The sequence below is a fragment of the Gambusia affinis genome, linkage group LG01 (assembly GCF_019740435.1).
Source record: "Gambusia affinis linkage group LG01, SWU_Gaff_1.0, whole genome shotgun sequence".
Classification (NCBI taxonomy): Eukaryota; Metazoa; Chordata; class Actinopteri; order Cyprinodontiformes; family Poeciliidae; genus Gambusia; species Gambusia affinis.
This window is the reverse complement of record NC_057868.1, coordinates 31,323,428-31,335,904: the sequence shown is the minus strand read 5'-3', so window position 1 is coordinate 31,335,904 and position 12,477 is coordinate 31,323,428. Positions and strand designations below refer to the sequence as shown.

Genomic DNA, 12,477 nt, shown 5'->3' with positions numbered 1-12,477 from the left:
ACATCATTTTGAACAATCCACCCCCTCTGAAACATGATGGTGACAGCATCATGATATGAGGATGTTCTAGGGTATTTCAGGGGAAACAGGGAAGCTGCTAAAGATATGAGACCGATGTTCATGTTCATCATTTAAGCAACAACAACAAACCCAGACAAGCAACCTGAGCAACAGTTGAATGTTTTATACACATAAATGTCCACACATGAGAATGGCCCAGTCAAGTACCATTCAAATAATACCATTAAAAATGTGAGCAAAGATTTCAGCACAGACATGGACCAAAAGAATTGCAGCTGTAAATGCAAAGCAGTTCACTCAGTACTGATTCAGCAGGGTTTGGAGTTTTCCAAGATAAAATTTAGGGTACAAAGAGAAAAGCACTGCAGCGATTGATTGAGTGTTCCAAGCAGTTTAATCAATGTTTTGCTTTTTTTTTCTGCCTTCAGTTGTCTTGATCTCTGGTGGAATCATTTTAGGCCATGAGAAACAGATACTCTGTTAAACAACACACATGTAGCTCTTTTATATATCTTTATATCTGGCAAAGTTGAAAAGAAGACTTCAAATAAATAGATATTTTATTGCATAAGCCTAATATCACATAAAGAAAATGAAGGCTTGGAACAACAACAAAAATAAATAAATAAATAAATAAATAAATAAATAAATAAATAAATAAATAAATAAATAAATAAATAAATAAATAAATAAATAAATAAATAAATAAATAACTGGGTCTTTTTTACACACAGACAGTCTTCACAGTAGGAAGAACATGAAAACATGCCATTTTAGTAAAGCAGATGTGTGTTGATTGTCTTAGACCTAAATGAATAAGAAGAAAATAGTGGCATTAATATGGTAGTTTATTACAGTGATATCCAGCAGTATTTATTATAAGACTTTTCAACACGGCTTGGAATGACGTTTCAAAATCCGTCGATGAGTCTTTAAGTTCAAGGTACAAAAAGACGACGTTGTTTTAGTTACTGTTCCAAAAAAAGTTCAAACATTTGATCAGTTTTAAGAGGTCAGTATTTTCACTTTTCACATTGCTGCATGTTCTTCCTCTATCCTTTCATATGCACAACTTCAAGTTTCCCTTTAAATGCTGGTAAAAATAGATAAACCCTCTGGAGCTGCATTAAAAGAAAACAATTACTCTTATTCATGGGAATCAATGAATAGCTTTCAGTGGAATTTGGGATTTCTGTGTATTGTGGTCTTACTTCTCTATGGGCCATTATGGCGGGGCAGTCCAGAGACAGTACTTCAGTGTTTTCAGCACCAGAAGTGGGATGGAGCGTCATGATACAATATTCTGTCTGTTCCAGCTTGATCCGCAGTGTTTCCACTCTTTCTCAGTCAGAAGAGTTCCACTTCCTCATTGTGTATTTATGGCAAGAAAAACAACCTACATTTGGTTCTACTTAAGCAGACAACCATCCAAGAGTACATATTCAGAGTTCAAACCGCACATTTACATAAAGTACATAAGAAGACCTAACTTTTTGTAACTCACTGTCTGACCAAAATAAATTCTGTTTGGTGGAATTATGACTCATTCCTTTTTACAGAACTGGTGGAACTGGTTCAGATTTTAAGCCACTTTGCTTAGAGACAGCTTTTCTGCTCTTATTGTCAAGGGACAACAATCACAACACAGATCTGAGAACAGGGTAAGGCGAATGACCTTAAATCTTCTGTCCTTTGGTCTCCACTAGTTTTTGGGCAAGAGGCAGGCCAGGGTACATCATGAAAAGATCATCAATACAGCGATAGGACAAACAACTGTGCACGCACATTTATCCCTAAGGGGAATTTAGAGTAACCAATCAGGACTTGTTTCATTGTGGATAATGAAGTTCTCATTCCAGCTTCAGGCACCATCTTTGCGAGGCCTTTTGCTTTCATTCTGGCACATTCGTCTTTAGAAAACAGAGTCTGTGTTCTTCTTGAATCACGGCTGTTTATGCTTGCACAGTTTGAACAGATAGATGTGGCAACTTTAAGAATCTGGTTATTGTAACCAAGGATTATCCATCGGATTTTTTTAAATGTATTTTTTATTTTTATTTTCCTATGATGTCATACAAGGAAGTAATGCGTTGTATCCTTTTAAACGTGTGCCTCGGTGAAAAAAAAAAAAATCTGTCAATATTCTGCCATCTTGGAAAGCATGTTTATAAAAATAAGACAATATTTCAACTGTATCACAAACTGAATATCTTAGACATAGTCCGAACAACACTTTTCTGTCACTGTTTACAATAAAAGAAAAAAAAAATTCTCCATAAATAGACTTCTAAGAAAAATCAAAAAGGAAATTTTGGAGTCTATTTTTTGTATTTAACTCCATGTGGAAGGTTGAGAAAGAAGTGACTTTTTCTTTCTTTCCAGGTCCAAGGCTGAGTGATGTTAAGCAGAAAAAAACAGGAATCCTCTAAACCAAAGAGTCTACCACCTTCAGCTGAGAGATCTGCATGTGTGGGCGTCTGAAAGCAGTCGGCGCCTTCTAAATTCAATGTCATGTGGGGGGTATTCCTCCCTCTTCCGGGGATTTTACACATCAATAAATCATAGGGAATCGGAGGGGGAAAAGGTTGTGAAACACCCTGCTCCTGGCATGGTTTAGTAACACACTTTTACTGGATCCAGGGGTTTGAATAAATTATTTATGAAAACTGGTTCAGCAATATTATTCTTACTATAAAAAGTTATACATCTGCTTGACTCACTCTCTGTCAATGGATTATGCCATTTAGCAGAATTAAGCTGAATGTGGTTATATAAGGCTAGTGGCTTACTGCAGCCTATGTTGTGCACATCCTCTTTCTTTTAGGGCAAGTGCTACAATTCCAAAGGTGCCTCATATCTGCAGTGTGTTATTAACAGCCGGCATGAGTCATCAAGTGGGTCTTACGTAACTGGTTCACTTCTCCACCCAACTTGCAGCTATAGTGCACCACACCCCAAATTCATTCACACTCTACTCTGCTGCTGCCCAGCCTCTCATTGATGGCGCTGAGTGCGTGGCTCATCCTGTTCCTGTCTGCAGAGCCTATAATGAACTCAACCAGCATCCTCTGAGTGAGGATATCGAGTACATCAGATTTCTTATAGGACATTTTGTGCCTTATCTTACTATTTGGTTTAGTAAAAAAACAAAAAGACTTTTCATGCATTACTGAGAGTAATGTAAATGAGTCACAGTGTTCAAGAAAAAAAATCCCTTCAGAGGGATTGTAGTTCAGTGCAGGTTTATGTTTTTTGATCCCCTGAAGCCACCAAACCAACACCTTCAGGGAAGCAGGAAAACACAAAGAGAGACAGGAGGATCTTTGGGATGTTGTCATCAGTCAGGCCACTGACGTCAGGTGCTCACACACTGTTATTCCCCTTCCGAAATACAAGAATCCTTAAGAAGGTGCTTTTTACAAAAGAGGAAAAAAAATAAAAAGATAAGATAAAGAGGAATCGAACAAAATAAAATGAAGTCACGTCATTTGGAATTGTTAAGAGATTCTGAATAAGAATTTCTTAATAAAAAGTTTATAATGTTCAAATGCTTTTATTTTTCTCCAGCTGTTTATTGCACTGCAGATTACTTGTGCCACTTACAATACATTGGATTGATAGTTTTATTTTCAAGCCAGCTGGAATTATTCTTGTGTTAAATCATTTTGGTGTTATTCTTCTATATATATTTGGAGAAGTGTAATTGTGCAAAGCAATCTGTTTTCCTCTGTGTACTGGAATACAAGCAACAAAACAAAACAAAACATGGGTCTATGTTGTCCTGCTGACATCAAGTGGACGTTATTATAACTGCATGGCTGGATTCCTGGTTTTGTGTAAAGGGTGAGTCAGATTGATGGATTACACAACACAGTTATCAGTATGCTACAAGGACGGTTAAGTTTTTCATTAAAATGGATTTTGCAAACATCCCCAAGTGTTCCACTTAAGAAAAGCCTAGAAAAATATGTAGATTTTTTTCCCCCAAAAGAAGTAAAAGTCTTGCAGACATTAAGATTCATCACTTTGCTCTGACTGTTCAGATACTTTAGAAGTGCTAACATTTCTGCCAAATTTAAAGCTGTGCTGATAGCAGCCTTGTTATCTCTCTGTAGTCAACAGAATTCTTTTTAAGGAGAAAGGAATCTGACTGTCAACTGGTGGAGCTGATCCTCTGACATGGGCACTAACATGATTAAACATAAATAGCTCCTGTGTAAACAGGCTGTGTAACTGGATACAACCATGAGAATACTTCACATGCTCAAAGACAAGATCCAATACAGAGTAGAAATTACACAGATGGATCAAAAGGAAGCAGAAGGAATTTAATTTCTAGGGGAAAAAACGTTTAATGCTAGTGATTAGAAATGAGAAATGTCAAATCAGACAAAATCACTGCACTGACAGAGGGATCTTATTGTTGATCGGATTTTGTTTATTACATGAGTGCACCATACAAGTGCAACAGACAGTCAAACTTGAAACACCTGGATAGAATGAAATATCCTGATGGGACTTTAGACACAGAGAAACTGTACATCATGGCATGCAAACTCACTGGATCCGGCGCAATCCCTGGATAAAATGATTATTCCAACAAGAGTTTACTTTGCGTTTTTTTATATCTTCAGCATCCTATTAGGAACTGGACTGCAGCCTTTGAAAAATTATATTTACCTGGAAGCATAATACAAAAACCCAACATAAATCAGCTATAGGGGAAATAATATTTGGTCTCAACAAACATTTTAAGTGATCTAGACACATTTACACAGATTCAATGTACTGAAAGTCAAAAATTGTGTCTTCAACAATGGAAGATATGATAGAAAATACAAAAGACAAAAAAAAAAAAAAAATCAGATACAGTGTTTGCAATGCTGACCCATTGTTTTCCATCAACTGTAGCCAAATCCAGTTTTCCACAGATGACTGTGGAGTCACAGTGACACTCAAAATTACTTTTATCCTCTCCAGCTCAGGGTTACTCCACTCCTTTCATGAACTCCAAGAATTCTGTAAAATAAGAAAGTTGTGTTCAGAAAGCCGCTTAACTTCTGCCAAATTGGTACGAAACAGTAAATCAGGGAAAGATATTTTATAAATCATTGTCTATAAACAAGATAGTTCATAGCCAATGAAGAAATTGTTTTACTGTGTCTTGTTTTGATGGGGTATGGTTTTAAAATGTTAATAAACGGATTTAGTTGTGTATTTTATCCAGATGGTAATACAAATCTCTAAATCCATAACAGCATTCAGATTTCAAGCCTCTTTGATTCCAGTTGACTGCTCTTCTCTAACCATATATTTTGAGTATGTTTTGCATGAAGTTAAAGCAAATTCTGACTGAGCATATCTAGCTGATTCCTAGATATCCTCAGTGACTATAATCAAGCGATGACACAGAGATATAAAATGGTACATCTCCAGGATGGGTAGATATTGCAGGAGATCTTCAGGTTCTCCATAATTAGAGCTAAAGAGACCATATAATGTTGAATTAATGCGGAGTGAAAATGAAGCCTTGAGAAACTCCACATATGGTCTTTGCTCATGTAGATGTATAATTGCCAATTAACACAACATAGAACCAGTCTGCTAAGCAGGATCTGAACCAAACACAACATGAGACAATCACAGGGTACATTATTGCTGTCAAGACAAAGACTTTTAGAAACCTTTAGAGGCTTTTCTGTCATTACGCTTCTTTGTTTTTAGGAGCTTAAACCGCCTTACCATCATAGTCAATTTTGCCATCATTGTTCTTGTCCCCGTCTTTCATCAGCTCTTCAATATCATCCTCAGTGATCACTTCTCCTGTGGATTCCAGCATCATTTTCAGCTCATCCAGGTCGATGTAACCGTCTGCATTTCTGCGCAGTCAAAGCAGTGCAATTTATGTTGTGCTCTCATATAATTCACACAGAGCTTCAAGGGCGGAATTACAGGAAAATCATGTGAAAATTCATATCTTGGGCTTTAAAAATTTCTGCGAAACCATCATGGGAGTAAGGAATGGGGAGCTTGTTCTTTGATGCTCAGACGAGGTGTCTGGCATACATGCTAGGGGGTGTTAGAAATACTCAGAACTGTCAAAAACGATTAAGGAGCGAACTACATGCAGTTCTCTGCAGAGCTACTTGGCATTTTGTCAGAGCTCATAATTTGCACATGGGGAGCATACTTTGCTGGAACCACACTAAAGTGCAATTTAATAACTAGGCTGCGGTGGTTCTGAGATGAAAGCTTCCACTTGTTAAATATAATTTGACTCGTCTGTTTGTCAGATAACTCAAAGATCAGCTAACTGCTTTTATGGGATTGATATTTTATTGATAGTAGTAGGGTTCAAGAATAAAAACATACTTGTCAAACATCCTGAAGAGCTCAGCGAGCTCTTCTTCTGTCTTCCCTTTGCTGTCGTCCTTCATGCATCTCACCATCATGACCAGGAACTCATCAAAGTCCACTGTGCCGCTCCCTGCACACATACACACACACACACACACGCATACATTTCAAAGCACGTTTTCGGAGCGGAATTTCAGATAATTTAAACAATGCACAAATGACTTAATCTGCAACCCTTTTTATTTGAGATTATTCATGTTTCTGACACAAGAAGATACCTGTAGTTCACAATGCCAAGCAGAAATTGTTGCGACATTTAAATGTCATTCTTATTCTTTATCTGAGAGCATGCCAAAATGTACATCACATATTAAACCTTTCTGAGGTAAATCCAAAACGTTATTTTCTGTCTTTGATCATCACATCACATGGAAAATTCAAGACGACTCGTGCATCATTTGATAAACAATTCCCCTATAATCCAGTCTGACACATCATGATGTCTTTACGACCGCTGACATTAAGTATAGAGGGTCTGACTGATGCACCGTATGCACAACAAGATAAACCAGGTCGCTGAACTATGGGCAAGAAGAGGTCAACCATTCAGTTGCCTGTTTTGATTTACCATCTTCATCCACCTCGTCTATCATCTCCTGCAGCTCCTCTGGCGTGGGGTTCTGACCGAGCATCCTCATAACCTTTCCCAGCTCCTTGGTGCTGATGCAGCCATCCTCTGCGTCTTGCACAAAGATGTCGAAGGCGGCCTTGAACTCTGCAACACCCCAACAGTAAAGGAAAAGTACTTAAAAGATATATTTAGTTGCATCAGATGCATCTAACTATCCATCATACTGTGCTTTTCTTTAGCAAGCAGGAATGTAACGTGAAAATGTTCCCATACAATTTATAGAATAAAGTGAAAATTACGCACCATTTTTCTGTTCATCTGTGAGCTGTTCAACCTGTAAAAGCAGAAACGATTAAATAGAATGAACCTTTTACACAACAGGAACAAATTCAGTGGGGTCTTCCCCTTCCTACACTGTCTCATATTAACAATTTAATTTCACTGTGAAAATTTTTAGTTATGGTTATGGTATCAGGACCTGAAATCTTCAACAAGTATCACACTATTTTACTCATGTTTGTTTTGATAACTTTTCAGTCAAAAGTGGGATTCCTCTGACTTAACCGCTACTGGTTAAACCAAAGATGTTCCAAGAAATTAGATGGTGACTGGATGATTATACAGCCAATCAGCTCTGATCAATGCTAACAATGCTAAACCAAAAGTTTGACCTTTTTCCCAGTCAAAGACGTAAATAATGTATGTTTCAAGTGTGGCATCAAGAATGACGGGGAGCTAAAAATAAACACAACATGATCAGGAACCACAGATAAAGGAACCCAACACAGAGTGCATTAAATTAGCATAGCATTGGCTACCACCCATAACAATGGGGCAGTAATCCTGCAAAAGCTACAGCGAAAGAGGGAGACAGCTGCTTACATAAGAGTTATCATCTGTCGTCTGCAGTAAATTAAACAGCCATGTATTCAGATGCTCTCTTGTAAACAAACACAGTCCTCAAGTGATGAAACGATGTATCCAAACATGTTATGTACATTCCTGGGCACCTTTACAGTCTTAGATGTTCTGCTCAGCTGGGATGTGAGGGAATGACCGGGTCCAATGTCCAGAAGGATGGGGGTCGAAACAGAACAGCCCAGCTTTCAGGATCACAGATAATGCTGGAATCCAGTGGAGGAGGAGTTTATCTAAACCTGAAGGCCCTCTCTGGGACCAGAGCACTACAGAAGCAGAATCGTTTGAGCAACTTGCCAAAATTAGCCCTGGGAGGCAGGACTGGTCCATTTGAAGTCTAGAATGAAGCAGCAGAGTGATGACCGGGGACATGTCCTCTCACTGACCCCAATAAATGGCTCCTACCTCTTCCAATATGGTTAAAGATCCACAGAAATGTTTGATACCAGCTGCTGATGGAAGACACACACTTAACAGACACTGGCAGGATCCAAATACCAGCAGTTAGTCAAAAAGAAACGGGACTTTTTCCAGCTAATTAAACAATCACAAAACTCTCTAAGCCTTCTACAGAATAAACCAAATTCTCTCTAGAAATCAATGGTAAGAGTGTTGATGTGCAAACAAAATCCTTCTCCTCCCACAGTAGAGTTTTGGGGACTATCCAGCAAAACCAAATCGCCTCATCAGAAGGAGCTGACTGTACACACAGCGTAAAGCATATGAGCTGAGTGAGAGAACATACCGCTGCTTTGTAGATGTCATTCATGCTGGCGGCTTGTCTGTTGCCGGTCCTGACAGTGTCCTGGCACAAAGGACTGAGAAAGAGTCCAGCTCAGGGGAGGACTCCAGTCTCATCCTGGGAGGGTTTTATACCCCAAGCCTGGCACTGTCTGTCCCTCCCTAGGCAAAGCAACCTCCCCTCTGATAGAGCCTCAAACATGTGTGTACACCAATGTGTACCAACGTGTGTGTGTGTGTGCATGCATCATTGGCCCAATCTGTCACACTCACCGGGCTCAGATAAAAATGCAGCAGCTCTTAGGGGGCACACTATGGAATGAGTTTGAGGAGAGGAGAGAGGCCATGCATGGGGAGCTCTAATCTCCAGGGAGAAGGGCTAGAGACACTCAACATTCCTCCAGACCTGAGTGAGTTCGAAAGAATTTGTGACTGTGGGTGCATGCAGAAGTTTTCAGACCATGACAGGAGACAAGCAGAGCTCTGTGGAGTCACACTGAAATAATGGTAGCAATACTGGCCTTCAAAGAATCTACAATTTCATGATCGTGACAAAATGACCAAAGCAGGAAGATCCATTGGTAAGCACTTTTGAATCAAGTTTTACCGCTGCAACATATTGAGATCAAAGCTACATGCACAAAGCACAGTTGAAGGCTTTTTACCTGGTTTCTCACTACAGACTGCAGTAGCTTTTTTTATTTCGACAGATGATCTCACATGTTCACCAAGCACCCTTCGATAGATGGCACAATCCATGGGAAAAATAACGTTTAGCTGTTTAGATATATAAGGCATTCCCAAGCCATGAGATTTCCCCCTCCATGCTTCACATTTAATTTGACTTCCAGACAGCTCTAACATCACCACTAAGGCCTTTTCTCATTTCAAACAGTCAGGAGCACAGCAAACTAAATGTCCCAGGTTCAAAAAGGCAAACCTCCTTTAAAGACCACTGTTAGAATCTTGTGCTCCTGATGTGATTTTAGCTATTTTACCTTCGTGGAACTAAATGTGGGAGTATTCCTGATTTATTCCTCACCAGAAAGTTGTATATTTTTTAGTCTTACTTGCATGGTTATTTTACTTAAATTTTTCTCAGTTTTTGAAATGAATCATTAGAACCCACATATCCCCATACGTTAGGAAAACAGGCTGTTATATTTTTCACATGGCTGTAGCTTTGAAAACAAATCATGTGCAACACGGGTCTACTCAGCAGAGGGCGCTGCTCGCTACATAGAAACTACATTGAATAGTTGCACAAGGCTGCCTCCGGATATCCAATTTATCAATTGCGGGGTAGGTGAGAAATCTGGGTCAAACAAACCAAACACTTGCAGAGACATTTAAATGAAATTGCATTCACTGCAAGGCTCTGCTACTGCCTTTTTTTTTTTTCCTAAAACTCTTCTTCTGAAACAAGGCCATCTCAATCACTTGACTGTGATTTTTTTTTCACGTTCACACACGTGCTTTAAAAGAAAAAAAGCTTTCAGACACACACACACACACACACACACACACACATAGAGCATGCTGTGGCAGGCATTTTAAGTGACGAGTGATCATGCTGGTTCATAATGGGATGCTAATGGGGACTGGCACAGCTTACAAGCATCATACAGCCACTCAGAAGAAGAGAGATGGAGCTCCCACTGAACAACATACATGTCCTACTCGTGCACAGAAAGGAGCAGGTCTTGTGACAAAGACCCCCGCATCAGTGCATGTCATTCACGAGCACAAGTTCCTGCCTGCATGGGAAAGAAAAAAAAAAGAGAAAAGAAAGAAAGAAAAGCAGTGAGGTGGTGAGCGGAGGGAGGGGAGGGTTTGCGGGGATCTGAAACTATTCCATTTGTCATAATTTCACACTCAGGACACACTGCACTGCGCTGCACGCTGCTGTTTGAATTCAGAGAAGTGAATCGTCATCAGTGGCTTCGAATCAATCAGCTGAAAGTCAAAGCATACTGATGAGTCCACACGGTCCGCCAGACAAATTCATTCATTTTTTTCTTTTCTTTTTTTTTTTTTTTTTTTTGAGATATGAGCGATGTCTGGTGGGTGCCAAGAATGACAAGCGGCTTCTCTTGGTGAGGAGGGAAGGCGGACACCGGATTCCTAATGTGAAGCGTTGGTGAGCCCGCTCTGCACACTGTATGCACCCCAACACACACACACATGCACACGCACACGCACACACACACATACATGACGTCGAGCCCGAAGACCGGCACGCAGATCAAAGAAAGCATATGGAGTGCTGTTTCATTGGAGCTCTTCACCAATTTCCTCTTACATGGGGAAGGGCTGACGAAAGATCCAGCCATCTCCTCCACACAGCGCAATCAGACGGCGCATCTCAAATCCACAATTCACCGCACACCGCTTTTTGAGGGGTTGCCATAGAAACTCTGCCGGGTAGTAGCGGGCAGAAAATGAGAGGAGATGAACGGGGCTATTTCCCCCTCCACCGCCCTCCCTGCTTCGCTGCCACCACATTTTGTCCTCAGAGTGACTATATTATTCTCCATTCTTCGCCTCCTATTTGCATACGTTCGCGAAGCATGCACGTGTGGTGTAGTGCAGACAAATCTGGACAACTATCAAATATAGATTATATAGTGTTGTTCCTGTCTCCTAATTGTTTCTAGTGGATTTATTAAATTTTTTTTTGGAGGGGGGGGAGGGGGGGTTGACATGTTTGGAAGTTTCAGTAGTGTTGGTCATCTAGAGACTAGAGAGATTTCTACCATCATATAAAACCGTTTTACGCACCAAAACAACAGATTTCAAGTGTGAAACGTGTCAACCTGCGTGAGCCATGCCATCTCATGCTGACAGTTCCTAATCAGCAGGACTACATTGTGAAAATCTACTCCACTGCACAGCACCCATCATGCCAATTTAAATGGTCATGTGATGTAATGATTGGGTTGACATGCAGCTGAGTTTGAAGCTCCTCTCCTCCCCTCTGTGTCCTCACCTCCTTGATTGCTGTGGACGGTGGGGGCGCTGGAGGGGGGGTGGGGTGAACCTGTCAGCTTCCCTTTCTTTCTCTCTTCTCCTTTCCCTTCTTTCCCCTCTCTTGTTCTGTTCTCCTCTTTCTCCGCCTCCTTTCATTGATGACCAACCTGTCAGCAGCTCCTGTTGTAGCAGGCTAAGAGTGTCCTGCATGTGACTGGATGATACAGTCTGCTTTTCTCAGACCACCTATCCGGTTGGTTTCTTTGCTATGTTTATTTAAAAATCTGCGTTTTTTTCTTTTTCTTTTTTTTTCACTGCCTAACCCAAATTTATGGATTTGCCATTAGAGACGAGGGGGAGCGATTTCTTCACTCTGCTTCACTGGCCTCAGTAGTTTGTCTTTGACACTTGTCTTTACTGAGGCATTTGCCCGTGTTACACAGCGTTCCTTAAATCAGAGCACCAATGAGCCAGTGGCCACATTAGCTCCATCGTACATAGCTATGCACTAACTTCCAGCCAGAGGCTTGCAACATTTTCCACTCCACTGGACCACCAAGTGACCTACCACCCTCCCCATCTCTCCCTGCCTTACCCCTCCCAACCTCTGAAATGGTGTATGAGAGGCCCGGCAAAGATTTCTTCTCAGATTAATGGCAGCCGCGGTTCCCTCCGAGCTACAGAGAAATTGTTTTTCTGCTACGTGGCAGCTAAAAGAGCTGTCAAGGTGTGTCTTTAAGATTAATCATAGGTTAAAGATGGCAAAATGCTGAAAGAAATTGTTATAGTTTCTGATATGATACTGAAAAACACTTCATTTTTTTCTAAGTCTGCAACTA

The 12,477-nt window shown here is 40.3% G+C and overlaps 1 protein-coding gene across 2 annotated transcripts; it reads right to left on the bottom strand.

The window, feature by feature from the left end:
• Positions 1–4,438: 4,438 nt before the first annotated feature.
• On the bottom strand, positions 4,439–8,798 carry tnnc1a (troponin C type 1a (slow)). Of its 2 annotated transcripts, XR_006370918.1 has the most exons (7): positions 8,673–8,798; positions 7,313–7,343; positions 7,007–7,153; positions 6,394–6,508; positions 5,764–5,900; positions 4,910–5,040; positions 4,439–4,701 (listed from the first exon to the last, which is right to left on the bottom strand). XR_006370918.1 is itself a non-coding variant. In XM_044120284.1 (6 exons), exons 1-6 carry the CDS (start codon positions 8,694–8,696, stop codon positions 5,009–5,011), a joined length of 486 nt encoding a protein of 161 aa, XP_043976219.1. In that variant the 5' UTR covers positions 8,697–8,798; the 3' UTR covers positions 4,439–5,008. The 2 variants fall into 2 exon arrangements, 1 of the variants encoding a protein (XP_043976219.1); XM_044120284.1 differs by having other exon boundaries at positions 4,439–5,040.
• Between the last annotated feature and the right edge of the window lie 3,679 nt (positions 8,799–12,477).

Bases quoted from the DNA above. Each gene is read 5' to 3' on its own strand.
- tnnc1a (XM_044120284.1), bottom strand. From the start codon at position 8,696: ATGAATGACATCTACAAAGCAGCG. The intron at 6,509-7,006 runs GTAAATCAAAAC...GTATGTGTGCAG, and splicing joins AGACGAGGTGGATGAAGATG to GGAGCGGCACAGTGGACTTT. The intron at 5,041-5,763 runs GTAAGGCGGTTT...CTTATTTTACAG, and splicing joins TGGCAAAATTGACTATGATG to AATTCTTGGAGTTCATGAAA.